The sequence below is a fragment of the Triturus cristatus genome, chromosome 6 (genome assembly GCF_964204655.1).
Source record: "Triturus cristatus chromosome 6, aTriCri1.1, whole genome shotgun sequence".
In the NCBI taxonomy this organism is placed as follows: Eukaryota; Metazoa; Chordata; class Amphibia; order Caudata; family Salamandridae; genus Triturus; species Triturus cristatus.
This window is the reverse complement of record NC_140589.1, coordinates 1,077,536,927-1,077,563,512: the sequence shown is the minus strand read 5'-3', so window position 1 is coordinate 1,077,563,512 and position 26,586 is coordinate 1,077,536,927. Positions and strand designations below refer to the sequence as shown.

General features: G+C 51.3%; 1 protein-coding gene across 1 annotated transcript in view; it reads right to left on the bottom strand.

Moving 5' to 3' along the window:
* SPRTN (SprT-like N-terminal domain) overlaps positions 1-26,586 on the bottom strand; it is a 317,435-nt gene that overhangs the window by 47,679 nt on the left and 243,170 nt on the right. Inside the window, exon 4 of the mRNA XM_085611947.1 lies at positions 14,565-14,883. Coding sequence (XP_085468073.1) covers positions 14,565-14,883 — 319 coding nt within the window. The remainder of the gene's footprint in view (positions 1-14,564; positions 14,884-26,586) is intronic.

The window sequence follows — 26,586 nt, the reverse complement described above, 5'->3', positions numbered from 1 at the left end:
AGCAAGGAACTCCGCCACGCCTGCGCCCGAGGGGGTTCAGTCGCCTTCCAGCGCTTGGTAATTAACCGCTTCGCCACAATCAGGCCCAGATCGAGGAAGCGACAGGCAACCTTCGTGGGGGGAGTCCTACGAAACAAGTGTAACAGACAGGCGGGCCAATCTCGCTGCGCCAGCGGACCGGCGCAAGTACGTAGCGCTCCATGCACCGTACGCCAGTATGAGTCGAGCGCTGGGCAGCTCCATAGCATGTGTACTAGTCCAGCATCCAGAGCCCTGCAGCGTGGGCATTCAGCGTCCGCCCGGTGGAAATAGCGATTAATGGAGTCGGGAGTGAGATATGCTCTGTGCAGTATGAAGTACTGGATTTGGCGAAACCGCAGATTCCTGGGGATCCGTGTGGGCCCCCGTAGCGTATCCCTCCATTCCTTGTCGGTCAGGGGACGGTCCAAATCCACTTCCCATTTACCCCGTAGCGGAGACAGGTCCGCCGCCACCATCACGCGCAATGAGGCCGCGAACCAGCGAATCATGTGGCCGCCCCGTCCCATGACGTGAAGGTACTGCATCATGAGGTGTTGCACCGGTTCCTCCTGAAGAGCACCCCACCGACTCGTCAGCGTCGCGACCAGCGAGCGGTGACGGAGGAACTGACCGGCCGGTAACCCCGTCTCCTCCGCCAGCTGGGCGAACGGTATAAGCGCACCGTCGCGGTAGAGGTCCCCCAGCGTGCAAATATCCGCCGCGTGCCAGTCGGCAAGCTCTGCCGAGCGCAGTATCCCTCGACCGCTAGGTGAACCCTCAATCGGCATGGCAGGGGCATATGGGGTATGTGACCGAGTCAGGTAGAGGGCTCGCCGATAGCACCGACAGGCCACCGCCACTAGAAGGGGCCCCGGCTTGGTCGCTCTGGCCGTCGGATGAAACAACGCGATGACATCCGTCAGGGGGAGCGGTGGCTCCACGGACGCCGTGTCGTCCCTTTCCCGGTCGGCCAGCCACCTGGCCACCCATTGCAGCTGTGCTGCTAGGTAATAGTGCGCAAAACAGGGCATCGCAAGTCCCCCCTGACCCGTGGGGAGGTATAACTTAGAGAGCGCCACTCTGTGTCGTGCGGTGCCCCATACAAAATCCCGAAGGGAGCGCTCCAGGGCGGCGAAGAAGGACGCCGGGATATAGGTCGGCAGGTTAGCAAAATAGTAAAGGAGTCTGGGCAGGGCCACCATTTTGACCAGTGCAATGCGACCTGTGACCGCAAGGGGAAGGGTGCCCCAGAAACGCATCTGGGCCCTGATCGCCGTCACCGCCCTGCCCAAGTTACCCTCCACTAAGTCAGCGGGTCGCCGGTACACCTGAATGCCCAGGTAACGGAAGGTGTCTGGCTGCCACCGGACAGGCACACCTCCCAATTGAAACCGGGGGTCCAGGGTATCATCACGGAACGGGTAGAGACACGATTTGGCTGCGTTCACCTTTAACCCGGAGAGTGTTGCAAACTCCGTGAGAACCCGTTCAAGGTCCCCTGAGATATTCGCCACATCCCGCACAAAGATCAAGAGGTCATCCGCATACAAGGAAACCTGGTGGGTGGCGTCGCCCATTGGGATGCCGTCCGTCAACACCCCCCGCAGGGTGGCTGCCAGGGGCTCGATGGCAAGCGCGAAAAGGAGGGGTGAAAGGGGGCACCCCGGCCTGGTACCTCGGCCAACCGAGATGGCCTCGGAAACGTACGGGCCAGTTCTCACCCGGACCACAGGGTTCTTATAGAGGAGCGCCGCCATTTGCAGAAACCCAAGGCCTAGTCCGTAATGTGATAGGGTTGCCACCAGGTAGCCCCATTCCAAGCTATAGAAGGCTTTCTCGAGGTCTAACACTAGACAGCCCGCCCGTGGCCAGTGCTGTGCACCGTGTACGGCGACACGGAAGAACCGGCGAAGATTAAGCGAGGTACTGCGCTTCGGCACAAATCCATTCTGGTCCCTGTGCACCAGCACAGGCACGGTGGGGGCCAACCGCTCCGCTAGGACCTTGGCCAGGATCGTGTAGTCGGTGTTGAGGAGGGCGAGGGGGCGATAGGACCCTAGATGAGTAGGATCACGCCCTGGCTTGGGGAAAGAGATCAGGTAGGCTTCCCTCATGGAGGCAGGCAGGGTGGCCTCCTCAAGGGCTGTGAGATATAACACGTGCAGACGGGGCACCAGAGACTCCCGGTATGCTTTGTAGTATTCTGCCGGGAGACCATCCGGTCCAGGCGCCCTGCCAGAGGCAAACGAGGCCACCGCGTCCCCTATTTCCTCCAGAGTGAGGGGACCCTCCAGTGTTTCCTGGTGGGCATCCGGAACTGTGGGGAGGCCGGCAGCCCCTAAGAACAGATCCAGATCCTGTGCCTGCCGTCGCCCCGCTGAGGTATACAGGTCTTTGTAATGGGCCGTGAGCGTCTGGTGGATCTCCCACTGCGTGTGCACCAGCGTGCCGTCTGGCCCGCGAAGGGAGGCTATTGGCGCATAGCCCGATTCCTGTCGGATCAGCCAGGCCAGCAATCGCCCCGCCCTGTCCGATGTGGCGTGGACCCGTGCCGAATGGGCAGCGTAGTTGTGGCAGCGCAACCTCTCCAACAGCGCAGCGTGGCGTGCCCGAAGCCGGGCCAGCCTGGTCGAGTCACGCCCACCACCCTCGCCATGACGTTCGCATGCCAGTAGCCGGGTCTCCAAAGCGGTGAGTAGCAACGTAAGTTGCTTACGGATATTCCCCGTGGCCCCCAGACAGTGTCCCCGCATGGTTGCCTTGTGCGCGTCCCACTCCGTCAACGTGCTCCCCGCCGTGCCCTCATTGAGGTCAAAGAACTGCTCGACCGCCGTGCCGAGCGAGGCCCGGAACTCCGCGTCCTCGAGAGCAGCCGGTTGCAAGCGCCATGTGGGGATGGGTGGTCTCCCCGGGTCCCAGCGGAGACGCAGTCGAAGAGGGTTGTGGTCAGTGAGTCCGGCCCAAGTAATCCGCCTGGACTATCAGAGGGTCCAGCGACGGGGAGCTCACCACCCTGTCAAGGCGGACGTGAAGATCATGTACCGCAGAGTAATAGGAATAGAGCCGGTCAGCGGGATGTAAGGTGCGCCAGACGTCATGAAGGGCCCACCGCGACAGCCAATCAGTGAGGTTCCTCGCATTCGAGACCGCCTGTGTACTGCGGAGTGGTGGATAGGATCTATCAAGGCTCGTGTCCAGTACGCCATTAAAGTCCCCACCCAGCAGCCAGGGGAGACCCACATACGGGGTCAGGGCCACCGAGAGGCGATCAAGGAACGACGGTTGGTCAACGTTCGGGGCGTAGATAGAACCCAGGAGCACAGGGTGCCCATTGAGCCGCCCCCGCACCAGAATGTATCGACCGTCAGAGTCGAGCACTGTCTCGGAGCATATGAAGGGTGTGCCTGCCCGTACCCAAACTAGTGTACCCCGAGCATGCGCGGAGTATGTAGTCCCGAAAAGCTGTCCCCTCCAGCGGGCGCGCAGTCTGTCTAGTTCCAGCCGTGTCATGTGTGTCTCTTGGAGGAGGGCCACCCCTATCTTGTGCCTCTGGAGATAGGCAAAAACAGAATATCGGCGGGTTGGTGTGTGCATGCCCCTAATGTTCCAGGTGACGATTGCAGTGTCAGCCATTGGGGTAGAGCGCGGACAACACTAGGTTCATTGGCCGAAGCGGGCCAGCCGGGGAAGGGGAGGGGGAAGAAAGACCAGAGGGACCGCCACCCAGATCTCCTGCTGCAAGGACATGATGTGTGAGAAAGCTGCAGAACACTGCAGAGTGTAAAGAGACAAAGTGAAAAACAATATGAATAAGAGGAACTCCGTAACCACAGGGGCGAACCGGGTATTCGTCCAAACATGTAAGGCTCAATTGCCTGTGAACTGCCTGGTCAGGGGTGGGTTGGCGAGGGGCTAAAGAGCGATACCGTTGTGCCTGGCTTGCAAGAGCCCCGTGTTACCCCCTTCGGGGCCTCGTGTGTCTGTAGGGCCGCCATTCGCCCAATCGTGTCCCAGGGGAGTGCGTGTAGGGATCGCTGTCACCCCGCTCCCTCGCAACCAGAATGAGCCCGAAACCCTGGTCCCCGGCCTATGTGTAGGGGGACCCATGTTACCCCTCAATCCCCGCAACCCCCATCCCACTCACAGAAATGAACAGGGCCCCAGAAGTCACAGGCCAGGGGACACCAGAGGCAGTAGGCCTCCCCCCCTCCCCCGGGGAGCAGTACGGAGTAACCCACCCGACCCCCAGGGTACCTGCAGCGGACACAATGCAAACCAGCAAGAGTTCACCCCAGAAGGTCGGCTGTCTGTGGGGTCACCTCCGGCAACACCTGGTCCTCCGGAATCAGGATGGACGGAGAGGAGGACAGGTCAGTCTCAGTGTCACTGTGAATGCGAGCCGCCACGTCCCCCTGGCTGCTCACAGACCCCAGGGTGGCCACTGCCTCCAGAGCCTCCAGCCGCTCCACACGCATCCTCTCTGGACTTGGCGCAGCCGGGGGACTCGGCCCCATCCCACCGCGGCGATCCCTCTGTCTCCGCCGTCTCAGCCTCTTCTCTCTGCGCCCCATAGGCCCCGGTCCCGCGGGTCGGGGGCCACCATGTTGGCCCGTTTCCTCCAGCCAGTCCCAGACATCGGACGGGGCATCGAAAAATCGCGTCCCATCCTTCGTGACCACCCGGAGGCGCGAGGGGAACAGCAGCGAGTATGGAATGTGCAGCTCTCGGAGACGGCGTTTCACCTCCAGGTAGTTGCTCCTCCGCCTCTGAACAGTCGCGGTGTAGTCCGGGAACAACATCACCGGGCCACCCCCTATTGAAAGGGTTCCCATCTTCCGCGTCTCCCGGAGGATCACTTCCCGGTCCCGGTAGTTGAGGAGGCGAAACAGGAAAGGACGTGGCCGGGCTCCGGGAACAGGCTTCCGCATCGGCACCCTGTGCGCCCTTTCCACCACGAACTGCGGGGAGAGCATTCCTGGGGGCAGGATACCTCGCAACCAGTCCTCAACAAACTGCTCGGGTCGCCGTCCCTCCTCGCCCTCCACCAGGCCCACGACGCGTATGTTCTGGCGCCGAGAGCGGCCCTCCGCATCCTCCGCGCGGTCCTCAAGAGTGTTAACGCGGTCGATCAGATCCTGCAAAGTGGCGGAGTGATTGCGCACTATCGGCTGCACATCTTGTAGCGCCTGGCCGTGACCGGCAACAGTGTCCGCCAGCCGGCAATGATCGGCGTGGAGCAGGGTGAAGTCCACCGTGACTTTGTCGATTCGGGACTCCAGTGAGGTACGGGTTTGTTCCAGTGTGTTACTCAGTCGGTCGACCGCCGCCAACATGGCGTCCATTTTGGCCTCCAGGGTCGATGCGGGCGGCGCCGCGATCACTACAGGGCGCTCCGCCGTCGCAGCAGGGCCGTCCACCCTCAGTCTGTTCTCGGCCTGCTTGTTCCGGAGCCGCCCCATGGCCAGCTGCTGCGCCGATGGCATTCAGAGGGCTCAGTGATGCACGAGGCCGATCGGGGCTGCAATCACTACCAGGCGCCTTTAGCAAAGGGGGTCCAGTCCCGCCGCCACGAGTCAGGCCAGCACCAAGGGTGTCAGGGCGCAGGGCAGCGTCGCCAGCGGGGGAGGTGCACCGCGAACTGTAGACAACCAGTAGTCAAAGTGCGCCAGGTCGCACTCCGTCGGATCCGGAGCAGCCGCCTCCCCGTGTCCAGCAGATCAGTGGTCAGTCCCCTAGGAGCCTCGCCCCAATCCCGATCCACCGGCGTGGGTAGCAGGGTCACACCAAGGCCGCCAGGGTCGCCTCCGCCATTACAGGTATCTGCTGCGCCTCCGGGGGGCAGCAGTCGGGCGCTCGCCAGGGGCCCGTCCCCGGCCTCACGCCTAGAGAAGGGTCCTCCACAGCAGGTCACTCACCGGGCCACCGAGGGGTGCGGGCGTTACGTCCCCTCCCAGCGCCTCCGGGCACAATGCCGTCCTCCTCCGTCCACCACGGCAGGCCCCCGATGTCCTGGGGTTGGCAGAGTCACGGCGTGAGGGGTGCCAGCACAGCGCCGGCGACGCAGCAGGCGTCAAGCGTACCGTCGCCCCAGGGGGACCCCCTCGTAGGTCCCCAGTCCTCCCGTTGCCGGTCCGCTGCGTGACGTGCGGCCCAGCCGCCTCGTGGCAGGCCGCGGCTTGGGGTGATGCGCGCGGCCGAACGCCGCTTCCAGCACTCTCCGCGTTGTCCGTCGGTCAGATCCCCAAGGGGGGCGGCACGCAGGCTGAGGCCGCCCCCGTCGCCACCGCTCGATTCGCTGGGTGCCGGGAGCCCACGGGCAGGGACAGGTAGTCTTGGCGGCCCCGCAGCATACTCCGGGCAGGATAACCGCAGGAAAACGGCTCCGTTGCTCAGGAGCCTCACTCGGACGCAGCCATCTTGGCCGCGCGCTCTCTAGCGCCCTTCATTAGAGGCCCAATTATTAAAGAAAGTCTCAAAGCTGCACCCATGGTATGCGTCCTTGCATTAAGTGCAGCTGTACGGCTTTCGTGAATTTACAGAAGTAGGACAAGAAATAGTACTCCTATAAAATATTTGTGAAGAACAAGTTACTTACCTTCGGTAACGATGTATCTGTAAGAAACATTAGTTAGTTAGATTCCTCACCTTAGAATATCCCCAGGCGTCAGACTGGATCCGGAAGATTTTTCGTCAGCAATACCCCTTGCGCGTCGCTAGGCGTCGTCTGCGGCTCCGCGTCCGTCGTCGGCGTCGTGCGCCGGAATGACGTCGTCGGAGTACTTAGACGCCGCCCTCGCGCGCTGACGTCAGTTCTTGTACATAGCTTTCCGCGCCAGGAACGCAGAGCCATGCAAAGACCGACACTGGTGCCAAAAATAAAATCTAGGGGCCTGAAAATGATAACCTTAACCCTAGATGTCAGTTCGCAGAACGGGGAGGATGGGTGGGTCGGTGAGGAATCTAACTAACTAATGTTTCTTACAGATACATCGTTACCGAAGGTAAGTAACTTGTTCATCTGAAAGAAACACGTTAGTTAGATTCCTCACCTTAGAATAGATACCCAAGCAACACCATCCCCGGTGGTGGGTCTGCGAACCAAGATCACACCAGAAAGTCCTGGAGGACAGAACGGCCAAAGAAGCCATCCCTCCGGACTTGGCTGTCAAGGCAATAATGCCTGGCAAACGTGTGTAGCGAAGCCCACGTTGCCGCCTGACAGATGTCCTGCAAAGGGACACCTCATCCCAAAGCAGTAGTAGCCGCCGTGGCCCGAGTAGAATGGGCGCGCAGCCCAACAGGAGGGTCCTTTTTTGCCAAAGAGTAACAAATTTTGATGCACAAAACGACCCACCGAGAGATGGTTCGTTTGTGCACCGCTTTCCCCTTCTTAGCACCCACGTATCCAACGAAAAGTTGGTCGTCCACCCGGAACTGCTGTGTGCGGTCCAAATAAAAGGAGAGCGCACGTTTTGGGTCCAGACAGTGGAGCCTCTCTTCCTCTTTGGAAGGATGCGGAGGCGGAAAGAAGGTGGGCAAGGTGACAGACTGCCCAAGATGAAATGGAGTCACCACTTTCGGAAGAAAGGAGGGACGAGGCCGAAGGACAACCTTGTCCGGATGAACAGACAGAAAAGGAGGCTTTGAAGATAAAGCCTGGAGCTCACTCACCCGTCTAGCCGAGGTGATGGCTACCAGAAAAGCAGTCTTAAGAGTCAGAAGACGAAGAGGACAATTGTGAAGAGGCTCGAAGGGAGCGCACATCAGGAATGTCAAGACAAGGTTCAAGTCCCACTGAGGCATTACAAAAGGGACAGGAGGGAACGTGTGAGTAATGCCTTTTAGAAAGTGTGTAACTACAGGGGACTTGAAAAGAGAAGGCTGATCAGGAAGCCGCAAGAAGGCAGAGATGGCAGCAAGATAACCTTTCAGGGTGCCCAGGGCAGAGCCCTGCCGGGCCAAAGAAAGAAGAAAGAGGAGAACCTCAGAAAGAGGGGCGGAAAGGGGATCCACAGCCTTTGCTGTGCACCATGCCACAAATTTGTTCCACCGGCAGGCGTATACCGTCTTTGTGGAGGGACGCCTGGCTGCCAGAATGATATCACAGACTTCAGGAGGCAAGTCAAATGGCATCAACTGCCGCCGCTCAATCTCCACGCATGGAGGTGGAGGCTGGACAGGTTCGGGTGGAGGACCGTCCCCTGCTGCTGCGACAGAAGATCCTCCCGAAGGGGCAGACGTAACGGAGGATCGGTTAACATACTGAGTAGCTCGGGATACCAGTACCTTCGTGCCCAATCCGGGGTGGCGCAAGGTCTCTTTCAGCAGTGGGGAGAGCCTTGGTTAGATCTATTCGCCACCGAAGTGAACGCGCAATGTCAGCAGTTCTGCGCGTTGGAATTTCCAAGGCGGCACTCGCTCGGCGACGCTTTTCGTCACGAGTGGAGTTGCGGTCTGTTGTACTCCTTTCCGCCTATACCACTTCTGCCCAGAGTGCTGAAGAAGATCAGGCACGACCGGGCCCAAGTCATCTTGGTGGTTCCGGATTGGGCACGAAGGTTCAGACGCCATTCGTGATCCATCATGCACCGGCGGCTGAGTTCGTCTGCTCTGGCGTTCAGAGAGCCCGCCATATGTTGAACCACTAGGGTGACGCCCTGGTGTTCCAGCCACGTCCAGAGGCGCAGAGCCTCCTGACAAAGGGTCCACGACCCCACCCCGCCCTGTTTGTTGCAATACCACATGGTGGTGGTGTTGTCCGTGAACACCTGCACGACACTGCCCCTGACAGAGGGAAGGAAGGCTTTCAGTGCAAGCCGGATCGCTCTCAACTCCAACAGGTTGATGTGGAGGCGAGACTCCGCCGGAGACCAGAGGCCTCTGATCTCCGCCTCTCCCATATGGCCACCCCATCCCAGGAGGGACGCATCCGTCACTACGACATGCTCCGGTTGGGGAACGGAGAGGCTTCTGCCCATGACCCAATCGCGGTCCGTGAGCCACCACTGCAACTGCTGTGCAGTGCCCTCCGAGATCAAGACATTGTCGGACAGGTTGCCGTGATGCTGGGCCCACTGAAACTTCAGGTCCCACTGCAGAGCCCGCATGCGCCGCCTGGCGTGATGCACTAGTAGGATGCAGGAGGCCATCAGCCCCAGAAGCCGCAACACTAGCCTGACCGAAACCCAGGATAGAGGCCGAAAGATGGGAATCAGGGCCTGAATATCCCGGACCCGCTGTTCCGGTGGATAGACCCGGAACTGCGCCGAATCGAGAACTGCTCCGATGAAGAGGAGCGTCTGAGAGGGACTCAAGTGTGACTTCGGCACGTTGATGGAAAATCCCAGCAAATGCAGGAGATCCGCCGTAGTCTGGAGGTGGGAGACGACTGTCTGGGGCGAGCCCGCCTTCAACAACCAGTCGTTGAGATAGGGGAAGACTGGAACCCCTGATCTGCGCAGATGAGCTGCGACCACCGCCATCACTTTCGTGAACACCCGAGGGGCACTGGTGAGGCCGAAGGGGAGCACGGTAAACTGAAAGTGCTCTTGGCCCACCGTGAACCGCAGGTAACGCCGGTGGGCCGGCAGGACGGGGATGTGAAAATATGCGTCCTGCAAGTCCAACGCTACCATCCAGTCTCCAGGGTCGAGGGCAGCCAGAACCTGAGCCAAAGTTAACATCTTGAACCTCTCCTTCCGGAGGAAGGCATTGACGTTCCGGAGGTCCAAGATGGGGCGTAGGCCCCCTTTGCCCTTCTTGGGAACCAGAAAGTAGTGGGAATAACAACCACGACCTACTTCTGGGCTCGGAACGCGCTCGACGGCCCCCTTGGCCAAGAGGGCCGAAACTTCCTCGTGGAGAAGATTCAAATGATCCCCCGAGATACGGTGGTGCTGCGAGATACGGTGGTGCTGCGGTGGCATGGCTGGAGGGGTCGTCTCGAAGGGGAGGGAGTAGCCCCTTCGGACGATCTGCAGCACCCACCTGTCCGATGTGATGGACCGCCAGTGGAGCAGGTGATGGCGAACTCTGCCGCCCACTGGCGTGGAATGGGCCTGAAAGCTCGGACTAGGAAGGCTTTGAGGCGGATGCTGCCGGGGTGGATGTGGGCTGACCTCGTCGTCCTCCAGATCCGCCTCGGCGGAAACCACGTCCGCGACCGCGCGCAGGTTGGTTCTGCAGCTGGTGGCTAGGCGCACGTGAGGAGGCACCCCTTCCTTGGCCGCGAAAGGCGGAAGTTTGCGACCGCGGGGCCGAGAGGCCCAAGGACTTGCCCGTAGACCGGGAGTCCTTAAAGCGATTCAGCGCACTGTCCGCTTTCTTGCCAAAGAGGCGAGTGCCATCAAAGGGCATGTCCATGAGAGTGCTCTGGACATCGCCCGAAAATGACGTGGACCGCAGCCAGGCGTGACGTCTAAGCGCCACTGTGGTAGAAATGGCCCTACCCAGCCAGTCCGTGGTGTCAAGCCCACATCGTATAGCATGTCGCGCGGCATCCCTCCCATCGGCCAGAGCCTGGGTAAGTCGTGTCCGGACCTCCTCCGGACACAGGGGCAGCGCGTCCTCCACCGCATCCCACAGAGAGTGGGAATAACGGTCCAAGAGACAAGCGGTGTTCAAAGACCGCAGGCCCAAACTAAGGGAGAAGAACAGCTTCTTGCCGAACTGTTCCAGTCTCTTGGAATCCCGGTCCGGCGGGGCGGTCGGGAAAGAGGATTGGGAGGTAGAGGCCTGGATAACCAGGCTCTCGGGGGTAGGGTGTTGGGACAGAAAACTGGGGTCGCCCGGAGCAGGGCGGTGGCGCCTGGCAACGTTCCTGTCCACAGGAGAGACTGTGGAGGGCTTGGACCAGGTGCCCTGCAGAACGTCAATGAAGGCCTCATTGAATTGCAGCAGAGGCTCAGTGGAGCTTGCTGCAGTCTGAAGCACCTCAGTGAGGACGTTAGTCCTCACAGCCACGGCAGGTAGCTCGAGCCCAAGGGCTGCGGCCGCCTTGCGCAGCACCACAGAGAAAGCAGCGCCCTCCTCCGAAGCCACAGTCGGAGGAGAGACAAATCCAGTGTCCGGAGAGGTATCCAGGCCACTGGCCTCCCCCAGTTCATCTGCCCAGTCCTGTGACATTTGAGCCTGAGCGGCCATAGGATCCTCGGATCCCTCCCAGTTGTCCCCATCATCCGATTCCTGGTATACAGGAGGAAGGTACGGAGCCGGGCGGTAGACATAATGTGTCTCTAGCGGCGCCGAACGCGGCGTCCATCGACGCCAGAGCGGCGCCGGGTCCGGAGTGGGACTGAACCAGGGCTCGACGTCGAGCGGAGTCGGCGTCGGGGGTGGTACCGGTGTCGACGCCGGCGGAGGAGGCGTGACGAGGTTGACCGGCGTCGACAGGGACTCGGGAACGGGTCCCTCGGGCGCTTGCGGCGTCGAGGCTGGAGCCGTCGACGGCGCCGGGGCCGGAGCCACCGGCCGGCAAGGCAGCCCTGTCGGGTCCGCGGGGCCCGAAGGCGCGCCAGCGGTCGTCGACGGCGGGGCCAGGCTCCTCATGGCCGAGAGGAAGGCACTGACCTCCGCCGGCGTCGCGTCAGTCCCAGGGACCGGCGGGTATGGGGACTTGCGCGGCGCCTGCGGCTCCGCCGGAGCCGCGGGGGTGGAACCACCCTGACCCTCGGCCGAGTCGCGCGACTGGCGAGGGGAGTCCGAAGAGCGGTGTCGCCTCTTGGACTTCTTGGAATGCTTCGACTTACCCGAAGACTTGGATCCCGACGACCGATGGTGACGTCGGCTGCGGCTCCGCGACCGATCCTTGGACCTCCTCCTGGACCGGGATCGAGAGGCGCGCGGAGCCAAGTGGCGAATCTCGAGAAGCTTACAGGACCGCTCCCGTCTAGCCTTCGAGGTCAGGGCCTTGCAGTCGGAACACGACTCCGCGTCGTGGTCAAGGCCCAAGCAGTAAAGGCACCGGCGGTGATGGTCCGTAACCGACATCAGGCGGCTACAGTCAGCACAGGCTTTAAAACCAGGCATCCTACCGGCACCGGAGTCGATTGACAAGATCAAAAAGGATCGAAAAAGTTAGTCAAAAAGTGACTAAAGGGGTAGCTCTCCCGGATCTGCGCTTACTGGCGCGGAAAAAAGAAGAACTGACGTCAGCGCGCGAGGGCGGCGTCTAAGTACTCCGACGACGTCATTCCGGCGCACGACGCCGACGACGGACACGGAGCCGCAGACGACGCCTAGCGACGCGCCAGGGGTATTGCTGACGAAAAATCTTCCGGATCCAGTGTGACGCCTGGGGATATTCTAAGGTGAGGAATCTAACTAACGTGTTTCTTTCAGATCTGCATTTTAGCAATCTGCAAATATGCATGTGTAGAATTGCTCATGCGAAAAATTGAGTGTTTGCAAGTTCACTTTCCCATCAACCATTCCCCCCCAAACTCTGGAAGAGGGTTTATATCTGCCATTGTCAGGAGTACATTTCCAACATTTCTCAATAAGGGAAAAGATTAGAGAAGACACGCAAGTTAATAGTTTGCACAAACTCAAAAGGGCATTCTAACCCTGGAACTATTGCTTACCACTACATTCAGCCCCATTATGTAGATCTCCGTAAATGTGGCAACATAAGGGGATTGCAAGTATTCAAACACTACTATGGTATGAGCCCTGGCATAATCAGAGAAGCTATATCAGAGCTCTTATATAATTAGATTGCTGCCATAATTTGTCTCCGCACTACATGGCACCAAAGGGACAAGTGGATTTTGTTACAGGACAAGTAGATTTATGAAGCAACCTGCCCCATGGACAAGTAGATATTTTATTAAATTCCACACCCCTGGTAAACAAGTGAGTGCATGAGTCTCTGTATGGCTATACAAGTGGGTGCATAAGCCTCCGACAGAGTATGTAAGTGGGTGCATGAGTTTCTGAGTGAGTCTCTCACTGGGTCTTTGAGTGGGTATATGAGTAGGCACATGAGTCTCTTACTAAGTCTATGAGTGGGTGCAACAGTGTTTGAGTGGGTGTATAAGTGTCTGAGTTGGTATGTGAGTGAATGTATGAGTCTAAGTGCTATATTGGTGGGCACATGAGTTTTTGAGTAGGTCTGTGAGTGGGTGTTTAAGTCTGAGTGCATATGTGAGTACGGAGATACGTTTCTTAGTAGGTCTCTGACTAGGTGCAAAAGTGTCTGAGTGGGAATGTGAGTGGGTGTATGAGTGTCTGAGTTGGAATGTCAGTGTTGGACTGTCTTATTGAGTATGTGAGAGGATATATCAATGTGTTACTGGATCTATGAGTGGGTGCATAAGTGTTTGAGGGGGTCTGTGAGTGGGTGTATCAATCTTTCAGCGCGTGTGTGAGTGGAAACATAAGACATCAGTGGGTCTGTGAGTGGGTGTGTTAGTGGGTCTTTGAGTAGGTGTACAAGTCTCTGAGTGGGTCTGTGACTTGGTGTCTAAGTCTCTGACCATGTATGCGAGTGGGCGCATGGGTCTCTGAATACTTATGTGAGTACACAAATGGGTCTCTGAGTGAGTCTGAGTAGGTGCATTAGTGTGTGAGTGGGTAGGTATGTGAGTGGGTGTATGACTGAGTGTATAAGTGAGTAGGTACAGGAGTCTGTGACTGTGACCAGCAAGGGTGTCTATATAGATACTTTTTGTTTTATATCTCCACCAATATTTGAAAGGCCGGACTGATAACCGTGAGGATATCGCAATATTCGTGACGTCCACGTGACGGTACATGGGGGCTGTGCTGGCGGTTGCATTGTCATAGCGGATATCACGCATGATTTAAAAAAACCTATTTTGGACACATAACTCGTGTCACTAACACCTCCATTTCTCAAATATGGGGTCAGGGTACCACCAACCTGATCCCTTATGTTACCTTTCACAGAAATCTTCAGCTCTGGGAACCTTTCCTGATCGATAAAATGGCGGGCGCAACTTTCTGAACAGGTTGCACCCTACCAATCACAGCATCCCTGTTGGCATGTGCATTCACAATTTATAGCGGAATCGCCATGAAATATCTGCAGCAAGAGATATCACTATAATTTTCAACTTACATTTCTCAAAAACTACTCCACATATTTGCACCAAATAACAAAAAGAACAATCTGCGTAACACCACCTACCTTTCTGCCAAATTTGGTGTAATTCCGTTCAGTGGTACGGGCTGCAGTCGTGTTGACAGGTTCCTATGTATATTAACATTTCAAAAGCACCCTTTTTTCAACCCCATTTTTCTCAGCCCCTGCTTTACGAATCCCCCCGAAACTTTCCATGTCAAACTAGAATCACCGGAGCACTTTTTGGGAAAATTTCGTGAAGCCTTGTAAACTAAACCAAAGTTATAGGCAAGTCAAAAACACTTTTCCTATGGACAAAATGGTCCTAACTATAACTACTTACTTGCGACTGCCAGTAGGTAATATAAATATATGAAACAGTATTAATTTCTTCATTCTTTTGTCACATAATCAAGCCATATCAGGCTTTGCACAACATTGATTCTCACTCTGTTCATACCTTTGTCATCGGACAGCTTAGTGTTTTGAGATGTAGGTACCACTGGGCTATGAGTTGTGGGTAGCGTAACGTTCTTAGACGATGATAGGCTTCTTTTTCCATTTCCTTTTTTAGAATAGTTTTCTGGCTCCTTGATTTTGGTAAATGTGCCTCCACAGGTCTGCTTGTGCTCTGCCCACCAAGGATCATTGGCAGATGGTGGCCTGTTCATGGCTCGTTTGACATAACCAAAAAAAGGTCGTTTTTTCTGGCAAGGTCCATTGCATAACCACCAGTGCTTGCGATACTCATCTACTTCGTCATGGAAATTGTGGTAGACCTGTGAAAATAACAAAAGGAAGCATAATTGTATTAATTTCTAAACTCCAATGTCACCTACAAATGGTGCTAATCTGATGTGAAAAGAACAAAAAACTGAGCAACGTAAGAAACATGTGACCGCTAAGGGTTTTCCCCGCTGTGCAGAGTTTTTTTCTTTGTTTTTGATACTCAGGTAGGTTGAGCTTAAGCCTTCAGAACCTCTCTTCTGCAACATATTTAGGCCAAATGTGCATCGTTCTTTTAACCACTTTTATTCTCATGAGACCTACGTGACTGCAGGATCATAAGAGTTTTGCCACTGGCTGGAAATTCCCGAGATTTCAGTCACACTGGTGTGGCCAAATTTGCATTTTTAAGAATCATACTTTGACATTTGTGGAACATTCTGGGTTAGAAAACATGCAGGGACCCACACAAACCATATCACTCTTAATTATTATTGGTGTTTAGTTTTCTAAAATGCCTCACAATGGTAGGGTTTCTGTTGAAAAACCAGTTGAAAACAGTAAGAATATTGTGTCTTCATTTACGACCACAGAGACTGGCAGAGGGAAGAAAACACAGCCACTTCACCCAAGGGAGACTGCAACTGCCAGGGTTCTGTGAGCACTCATTTTCTGTTAATAAAAACAATGTGCTATATTTGAACTACTACTAATACCGAACCATGTTTACATCATCTTCTACCTTGCTTAAACGTCATAATCCGTCATGTGATATTATTGTCGTTTCCGATTCTAAAATAAACTTTAACAGTTTCACATAGGTCAGCAGAAAAGCTCCATCAGAAAAGGTTTCCTGGATGTACTAGGCCAAGGACACATCTTGCTCATCCTAGTTCTGTTTACATTGCATCAGTTAAACTGCATAGCCAAAACTTTGAGAATGATTTAACCATCATGTATTGGTTGTGGGAAAATCACTGAATGTATTTCTTGTAGAAATGTTTCTTTTAAACTATTTCCTATTTGTTTGAACTTAATGAATCATGGGTTCCCACTGAATGTATTAACCCCATTGTCCAAAGCCCAATACAAGAGTGTGCATTTCTCCAACAACAGAGACCCCTACTCCCATTCTTAGAAGGCAAATATATGCCGGATTTGATACTGAACTGTAATGAGTGCTTTAATTTACGATATATATGCTTTGCTGAAATTAACTAATGGCATATTCTGTATTTTGACTTTAGACCGAAGATTAAAACTCCTGTACTAAACTGTATGGCTTTAGTTAGAAAACTTGTAAGGTTATATTGGGCTGACAGTTCTTTCTTTCAATCTACAAAGGTACACAGCTCTAGGCAAACTGAGACAAAGAGAACAGAATAGAGACTACATATTTGTCTAATCTAACACACAGCATAACACACCTTTCCCTTACAGAAAAACTCAAACAGAAATAATCAAACTAAAAGGAACATACGGACTCCAAACAGACGAAATTGAGCCACAGCATAACAACTTAAATACATAAGCAAACTGCTAAAAAGGTTCTAAACGCTCTAAATTCCATATACAGAGATTGAGTAGAAAAATTATAGCTAATGCTTTATGGTTTACATCTTTTATTGAAATTTCAGGAACACACATAAAGACTCTGACAGGTGATAGCTAATGCTTTAACCAATAGCTGCTCTATAACCCGAAAGGTCGAGAGAACTTAACAGTGTAAAAGCAAATTGCTTTAACTGCACAGATTGCTGCTTTATGAGCGAATGAATACTCTCGCACTCATCACTAACAATACTGTCAGAAAATATTTGTAACACAGTACATTACCATTCTCAATTTCTTCTCACAAATAATCTTTGGATCCAACCCAGGCTATACCATACCAGTCAACCTGAACAAAAATCTGACTGGGTGAGGAGGGGTCAGGGCCTTGAATTGGGCAGGGCCTCGTGCCAAGAAATACGTAAGAGGCACTTTTGCCCCTACGTCCCCTCCTCCAAAAACTAAAAACAAAGCTGACTGCGGCTGGTGCCGATGTCCTCTGGTGTTTTCACACCCCTTAATAGATGTCGGCAGTTTAAAGCCTTGGAAAAAGAGCTAGAAATCCACTATTTACAGTGTTTTTCCATCTAGTTTTCCCTGTCACCGTCTGATATCTGCTCCTCAGCGGGTGACCGTGTGATGGGAGCCTATATTGTGTGTCACACGGTGGCACAGTGTGTGTTGGCAGGTTTGCTATACGACCTTTCTACGAATTCTTTTGGCACAAACTTCAAGTCACCCTTATTAACATCACGCATAAACTGAACATTGTTCCTCATCTTAAATCTCTATTTTTGACAATACCAGACATCAAGCCACAGGTTCATGTGTGATTGCCTATTTCCAACTACAGCATCAACATCCAGGCCTTTACATACAACACTTCCACAACTCTTAGAACAATGATTGAATCCCTGAGGTCACATCATGGTTGTAGCCGTGTGTCCTTTCAGCATTTCAAAATTGTGATACCTGTGGTAGTCAGCACTGGAATGACAAGATCACAACGCGTCTTGCACCACTTCACCAACTGATGATCTTTCAGCTACAGCTAACCTGACATATCCACCGACTATTCTGTTAGCTCCTTTAACTAAACAGTTAACGTGAGACTATTATAGGATAGCTTTATAATACACAATTCCGGTCTTGTTCAAACTCTGCTTTATCTAATGGTATGAAATTTACAAAGGGGAGACCTTCATGCACAAAGAAGTTCCTTAAAATTCCAGTTACTATTACTATTTTAGCATCCGGTTGTCTAACAAATGTAACTTTAATTAATTTGGACCTGTAGCCTATCAGAAAAAGGGCAAACGTGACGGCAACCCATGGGACGTCCCAAAGGAATTTAAAGCCACCTTCTTCTAATCTCGTTTTGGTACACTCACTGGAACCATAGGTGGTGTCTTTGTGCCAAGATTCTTGTCAGCAATTTTACAGGTAGAACATCCTCAAACTTTCTCCTTTACATCTCGGTCCATTTTCTGCCACTAATACGTAAAACTCATACCTTGAGGGTGGTCAGTGCGATTTTAATAGTGGGTGGAGTGTAAAATTCTGATTATCTTGATCCGTGATATCAGTTTTTCCAATGCAAATTGTGGCCATTGAGCAGGTGACATATGCAATGGACCTACATTAGAATTTGTCACTGGCTAAAAATGTTGCAAATGTTTTCAAGAAAGGTAACAGAGTGGTCTACCTCAGAACAGTAATATTCTTGAACACATCACAAAGGTCAGTACCTCAGGAAGCAGATTGGTTCCTCTAAAATGTACATAGAATGGAAAAACCCAAACATTCGTACCATTTCTATGATGAGGGAGCTGAAATGGAACCAAGCAGCACATGAAAACAGAAACACTAGTGAGATAATGGTCTTACAATGCCCTCCCTCTAGAAGATCACCAGAATCCAAGATCCAGAGATACGAAAACAAACTGTGCCCAGAATGGTGCCCATAAAGGGAAGGAGGAGGGTGTGACTTGATCATGTTGATAGTGAACCTCAAAGATGACAAGAGGTTTGTCATAGCTTGGAAGTGGTTTGGCGACCCCGCCTTCAACAGCCAGTTTCATATTTGTTTTTGTTGACATTCATCATTACATACATACCAGCGAAACAGCAGTACCATTTGAACAACTGGAAGAAAAGAGGTAACAAGCAGAAGGAGAAATAGGGGAGAAAGTAAAGGCAGAAATAGTTCGAGGAAATAGAGTGTCCACCTATCCAAAATATACTATATAGCACTATATATTACAACTTTTACTTAATGAAACACGTTAGGGCATATCAGACACAAATTATGCAGTATCAATTGTAAATAAGCCTGTATCCCCTTGGGAATTGCTGAGCAGTCAAGCGACAAAGCCAAACTGAAAGACCAGACCACCCCACTGTGCGCTAAGAAAGAAGCATAATGGATCACAGTGTATAAGTGTGTTCAAGTCATAGAAGTAGTCACTAGTGAATCGGGATTTCTATGTCGTAGCCATGACATGAACAGCTCCCAGATGTCCCTGGGGCAAGAGCGGAGTGGCATAAGCATCCAAATGGTTGACAGTTGCTCTTGACAGTATCTGACATTGCGAATCCATGATTTTGTGCAGGTCTTCTGCCCCAATGAATAGCAACTCTGTGTTTAGCAAGCAAGAGTAGCATGGCAACATGGCGATAACAGAAACTTCTTTAACGTAACCCAATAGTCCCACCAAAGGAGTATATGGGACTTCATGCCCAGTGATCTCATGTATGTGTGCAAACACCACTCCCCAGAAAAAAGCAACTCTCTGACATTGCTAGACCAAATGAAGAAAGAAGGCCTGTAGGGCTTTACATCGCTGACAGCATGGCTTTGAAACCAATCCCATCTTGAATAATTGTAAGGGAGTAAAATAGATACGTTTTAGAAAATTAAAGTGAATTAAACTTAATCTGTAATTGGGAGAAAAAACAAGTTACTTACCTGTACACTGTGGTTCTCCAGTATTGATATCTTTCATAGATTCACATGCTTGAATCTTCCCCGTCGTCATGGTGGGACTCTCACGATATTTAAAATATAGCAGTATAAAAGAAAAAAATCATGTGAAACCAATGCAAAGGGAACCAAATTTTGTTAACCTATTGTCCTCCTTATAAGGTCCAACTATCAGCCAATGAGACGCCAGCCCTGAGACCACAATCCCCTGCAGAGCCACCATACCTCAGATTTCCAGCACACGTGTATGCAGGCTTCCTATCATGAGGTAAGAGTGGTTTGCCTTAAAACGGAGAGGTGGGCGGGCCGCATGTGAATTTATGAAAGATACCAATACTGGACAACCACAGTGTACAGGTAAGTAACTTGTTTTTTCTCCAGCATTGAATCTTTCATAGATTCACATGCTTGAATAAGAATAGTAAGCAGTACATAATTTCCAGAAAAGCGTTTTAAGGGCAAGACGCCTTTTCTCTTTATGAACCAAATAACCACTTTTACAACCTACCAGTGGAAGATAAAGACAGCAGTTTGTAGGACTCAAATGTCAAAACATCAAAGACTAAATATATATTTAACTATATACGTATGGAATCATAACACATATTTATGTATATACAGTCATAAAATCCTGAAAAAAGTACCTTAATGAAACAGTCGACGGAGCACAGCCTGTCCCACGCCAAATGGCCTTTCCATGCTGTATCCAAACAGTAGTGTCTGGTAAACGTATGGACATTCAACCATGTTGCCGCCCTACAGATTTCCGGGAGCGACACTCCCGCGAACAATGCAGCCGACGTAGCCAACATCCATGCCGAATGGGCCGACACCTTCGAAGTCAGTGGTCGTCCTGCTTTCTCGTGACAAAAGGCAATTGTTGAAGTGATCCACCGGGATATACTGTTTCTAGACAAAGCATACCCCTTCCTGGGAGGAGCAAAAGCAATAAGAAATGGATTTGATTTTCGAAATGTCTTTGTCCTGTGAAATCTCAAGCAACGTCTGACGTCTAGCGTGTGAAGGGATCTTTCCACAAGAGACGTTGGTTCCTGAAAGTATGTAGGTAGAACAACAGGTTCTTTCAGATGGAATGAACTCGGGACCTTTGGAATGAACGTTGGGTTCATTCTCCGCACCACCTTATCCCTCTTGAATTGCATTAAGGGTTCAGAAATTGAAAAGGCTTGTGTTTCACTGACTCTCCTGGCAAATGTTAGGGCTAGGAATAGTGCCGTTTTCCAGGACACAAACTTTATGTCAGCCTTATGAATAGGCTCGAAAGGCGTCTTCATCAGCTGTGCGAGAACAGTGTTGAGTTGCCAGGGAATCGCTGGACGCTTTATTGGTGGAAATACTTTAAGAGTCCTTTCATAAACACCTTCATTACTCTGGTAGACAAAAGGGAAACCTGTCCAGGTTTTCTCCGGTACCTCCAGATTGCAGCTAGATGCACCTTAAGAGATGAAAGGGCTAAGCCTCTTGACTAAATGCAGCAAATAAGGCAGCATTTGATCGGGCGTTGACTGTAGAGGGTGTAAAGAGGGACACCTCTTCCATTTTGCAGCATATGTTTTATTGGTGGTAATTGCTCTTGAGTGACTGAGAATAATCTCAGCAGTCTTGAGGAATATTCAGGGATTGAAATTCCTGGTCATGAGGTTCCAAGCCGACAAATTCAGAGAGCCTATCTGTGGATGCACCACTTGTTCCTTGCTCATGGATATCAGACCGTGTACAGGCGGAAATGGAATATGAGGGGACAGACATTCGCAGAAGTTCTGTGAACCAGAACTGTCTCGGCCATACTGGTGCTATGAGGATCAAATGACACGGTTCTGATTTCATCTTGCATAGTAGTTTTGGAATTAGAGGGAACTGTGGAAATGTGTAGGCAAACATTCCTGTCTATCGTAGTTGAAGAGCATTCCCCCCACAGGCTCTTCTGAGGAAATCTGCTTGCAAACCTTTTGAATTTCTTGTTTTCTCGTGATGCAAATAGGTCTAGACCCGGGGTTCCCCATTGAGCGAATATTTGTAGAATCTGGTGACGATCCAACTCCCATTCGTGGCAGAGGTTTGAGGATCTGCTTAGGAGTCTGCCCACGTGTTGTGGATTCCTGGAACATGTTGAATCTGTAGAGTGATATTGTGTTTTAGAAGCCACTGCCAAATTTCTTGAGCAAGAGAGGATGTTTGTGACTTTGTTCCTCCCTGCTTGAGCAAGTAAAACATAGTGGTAGTGTTGTCCGTTCTCACTAGAACTGGGGAATCGTGGATTCTGGGGAGAAATGCTTGTAGACCTAAAACACAGCTTTTAGTTCCAGCAAATTGATGTGCATCAGTGCTTCCTGAGAGTTCCAGTGACCCTGAATTTCCGGGTCCTGTAGATGTGCTCCCCACCCCTGCAAAGATGTGTCCATTGTCATTATGAAACTGGGAGGTTGAGGCTCGAATAGTAGTCCTAATAATAGATTAGTTCTTACCCCCCACCATGACAGAGCTTTCCTTATTTGTGGAGTGGTAAAAATGAGATCCTTGAATGATCCTTGAGCCTGTATCCATTGCAGGTCGAGTTGTTCCTGAAGTGGCCGCATGTGAAGCAGACAATGTGGTATGCAGGATGTAAGCATCCCTAGCATAGATTTGTACATCCTCACTCAAACAGACTTTTCTTTGTATTTGAGACACCAACTTTAGGATGTTTTTAATGCGTTCTTCTGATAGGTATGCCTTTGCCTCTGTTGTGTTCAGCACTGCCCCCTAGAAACTGTAGAGTTTGAGACAGTACCAGGGAGGATTTTTCCACATTGACTCTTAGGCCTAGTGTTTTGAATAGCCGACGACAAGCTCTTAAGGAGTTTTGAGCTGAATGGTACGTAGGTCCTTTTACTAGTCAGTCGTCTAGATAAGGATAGACCTGGTGTCCTTGCTGCCTCAGAAACGAAGTCACTGGTGCCATGCATTTTCTGAACACCCTTGGCGCAGACCGGAGACCAAAGGGCAATACCTTGAACTGACAGTGGCACCCCGCCACCTCGAACCTTAGATAACGTCGAAGTTTGACGCGAATAGGTACGTGAAAGTACTCATCCAAGAGATCTGATGATGTCATAAAGTCTCCTTTGTTTAACATTAGGAGAATCTCTTGTAGCGATAGCATTCTGAAGAGTTGTTTTTTTACATATATGTTCAAACCCCTTAGATCCATTACCTGCCTCCATTTGGTACTTTGTTTTTTCTTCATTAGGAAAAAATGGGAGTAGAGTCATTTTCCTCCATGTTGCTGAGGAACCTCCTCTACTGCCCCCTTCAGAAGAAGATCTGAAATCTCCATCTTTAGCAAGGTCAGATGATGAGGATTCTTGGTTTGGGAGGATGTGTAGGAGGTTTTTGAATGAACTCTAGGGTGTGTCCCTGATGAATGATGTCTAACACCCATGTGTCTGATGTTTTTGCTATCAATTGCTGGTAATATTGAGAGAGGTAGTGGTTCTGATGAGGTTTGCGTCGTAGTGAGGTGGGTGGTGCTCTGAAAGACTCACTGACCTCTCCCACTGTCCTGTGATTTTTCTCGTGCCGAGGGCCTTCTTCTGGCCGTCTGTTGTTGGTAGGGCACATTATGTGATCGATATTGCTGTTGATTTGCATACAGGCGATAACCCTGTTGCTGGTAGGGTTTGTATCTATAGGACTGAAAAGATGTCCTTTGTTGGTATCGGCCTCTTCCTCCTCTACCATGAAAGGACTGAAACCGCTGCTGTTGTAGTGTCCCTAGTGAACGTACTGTGTCCGTATCAGCCTTAATCCCTTGAACAGCATCATCTATATGCTTTCCAAATAGATTTTGCCATCAAAGGTCATGTCGAGAATCTTAGTTTGAATCTCCGGACAAAAAGAAGTAGCTTTAAGCCAGCCTTGCCTGGGTAAAGCAATTGCTCCTGCCATCTGTCTGAAAGCCTCTGATGAGATGCCCATGGCTATATCAATGATCTCTGAGGCTCCTCTAGCTGCTTCTTGTAGAATCTGGGTCGCCTCTTCTTTCTTACCAACTGGAAGATCTAAAAAAAGGTGCCAAATCGGACCACATTTGCCGGTTGTACCGACCTAATAAGGCTAACGTATTTGATGCCTTGATGGACGTGGCCGCCATTACTGCGAAACGCTTTCCTGTACTGTCCAGTCTTCTACCATCCTTATTAGGAGAAGAACATGTAGCCGTAGGATTCCCAGAGCGTCTCTGGGCTGCTTGCATGACCACAGATTGGGGGTCTTGGCTGGCCGATTAGACATGCTGGAGACGATTACAGAGCCCATATATTTTTTTCTCCATTCTCGGAATTGCTGCAGGTACTGAACTGGACTCTTCACAATTTGTATACCTTCTTCCCATGTGTGATTGACCATTGCAATGGCCGGAATAGATTTCCTAGCGGAATCCTTAAAATCATATAGAAAACTGTCCGCCTGTTTCACGGGAAGATGCAAGTCAAACCTCTTTGAGGCTCCCTCCAGCAGTTCATGAAACCCTCCAATGTCTTCCGGCAGAGAATTCGCTGGAGAAGGAGAGGATGGTGCAACGTAGTCATCCCATTCATCGCCCACAGGTACCACATCCTCATTCAGCTCTCCCTCTTCTGACTGGTCCTCCACATCACTCTCTATATCGTCCTCTCTGATGGCTATTATTCTTGGAGGTAGTGCCTTCTGTGTAACCGGTGGCAGCTGTGTAGTCTCAGAAGAAGGTGCACCCTGCTGCTTACTCAGGGTGGTAGGCGGTGGAGCATTAGCTTCCGGGAAGTGTTGGTAATAGTCGCTAGCCATGTGTCTCAGGTCCGTGATCAACTAGATTGTCACTGAAATGGTATATACTCGTGGCGGCGGAAGGTTATCTTCTTCCTCAAAATTATAACTCTCCTGAAAGCATTCGTATCAATGTGATTTTGGAGGTGGGTGATCTTCAAAGGAGAAATCTGCCTCCAAATACCTGTATCCTGACATTTCACTTTGAGCCGGGATGGACTATAAGCAGGCCCAAACTGACCTTCCTCCTCCGATTCCTGCATTTCCAATAAATGAGAAAGAGGAAGCGGACAGGATTTTACTCCAAGATGCCAACTCTGAAGACCTCCTTCTGGATTCCGGCATCATGGAGACCTTTGTCTCCGTCGACGACCGTGGCTTCCAATTAATTGATATAAAATCGACGAGTGTTTTATCGTTGGTGATTTGAAACCATCGTCGACGAGGTAGTTGTCGAGGTGGTCGACGAAGCACGTTTCATTGTCCACGGTGTCTTCGTCGTCAACGGTATTATCGTCGACGATGTCGTCAGAGCGGCCGTCGACGTGGTATGGGTTGTAACCGCCGTCGTCAGTGTTGCTGTTGTTAATTCGGTCAGTGAGGGACTGACTTCATCGACGGGGTTGCCGTCTATGGGGTCTTTTTCCCCCACAGGTGCTTTAAGAGGAGTATGTGGCACTGAGGAAGATGATGCAGACTTCCTATGAGACGTACTCACAGAGGGCAGTGAGGCTGGCAAAATGTTCTTGGTCTTACAGACTTTTGGCTTCTTGGTATCAAACTTAGTAGAAGCAGACTCAGCTTTCTTTTGTGCTCTAGAGTAGAATGAGCCTCTTCAACATCCGAACCAGACTCTGATCTGGATTTCTTCTTTTGTAGCCACAGAAGTAAACGTGCCTCTCTCTCTTTTAATGTCTTCGCAGAGAAAGTCCTGCAATGTTTACAATCCCTGGGAACATGGTTGGGATGTAAGCAGTATAGACAGTGTTTGTGGGGGTCCTCAGAAAATAGTCTAGCCTTCCCACAAGATCTGCAGGGTCTAAATAATCTTTGTAGAACCCTCAGACATTTTCAGAATATGGAGAAAAATAATACCTCTTGTCTGTAGAGAGTTCTGAAGTGGAAACAGTAGGGTGAAAAGTTCACCAACTGAGAAAAACTGAGCAGAGCTCAGGGAGACTCCTTCTCACACAACTTGCGGTAGAAATCTGCGGTATGATGTGTCTGCAGGGGATTGTGGTCTCAGGGATGGCGCCTCATTGGCTGATAGTTGGACCTTATAAGGACTGCATTGGTTTCACATGAATTTTTTCTTTTATACTGCTATATTTTAAATACGGTGAGACTCCCACCATGACGACGAGGAAGATTCAAGCATGTGAATCTATGAAAGATTCAATGCTGGAGAAAGGAATTTCAGCTGTCCACGCCAAAAGGACCACTGTGCATCCATTAGTGTCAGCTTTCCAAAGTGCCAAAGCCACAAGGGTGGTAGTCGGTGATGAATTCTGCATGGTACTGTAAAGGCGTGTAATTAATTTACACGGAGAAGGGGCAGTGAGAATATGTTCCAATGCTGGGAACGCCGGGGGCAAAACAGGGAACGTGTTGTGTAGAGTACGACATGTCTCATGTATCTAGTAGTACAACAATGGGTGAAGAGAGATCAGTGTGTAGCGAGGAGAGGAACAGACAATCTGGATAAAAATAAGATAAGAGTGCAATCCCACGTTAACGCGCTCGCACAGTGGCTACCTTCTCAAAGTGTGGGGAAGCATGGGGTTGTTTGCTAATTGAATGGAGGAGGCATACAGGCAGCACAGTTTAGCTCTCAATTTTAGGCCCTCCCATGCCCAGCAAATACATTCAACATGTATTGATCTACCCTTTGAGCCTTTTGTAGGGACAAAATAGCGCTGTGGACAGAGGGCATGGAACCACCCTGCCTGTCTCTATGGCCACATGCGGCTGGCAGGGAGTCGAATAAAGTCGAAAATTTAAATATTGGATCTGGGTGCAGTGAGCGAATAAAGTCAAGTCGGGGGCTCCCATCCCTCACTGCATTAGTGTAAGGGTAATCCATGAAATTCTTGGCTATTTACCCGCCCAGAATAGCACAATCATATCAAATTTTAAGCAGCGGAGGATTTGGGCTTTTAATGGCAAGGATATAGTGGCAAACAAATAAAGAAACTTGGTAAGGATAAGCATTTTTTCTATTGTGATTCGTCCGGCATAAGATAGGGGCATTCTAGACCACAATTTTCCACTTCCTTCAGCCAAGACATGGCACAGCCAAAATTTGCCTGCCAAAGCTCGTCCGTGTCCCAGCTGAGCTATATATCCATATATCGGACTGGGCTGTCCGCCCATTGTAGAGGGTACTCTGATGTGAATCTTTGAGTTTTGTCAGTGAGAG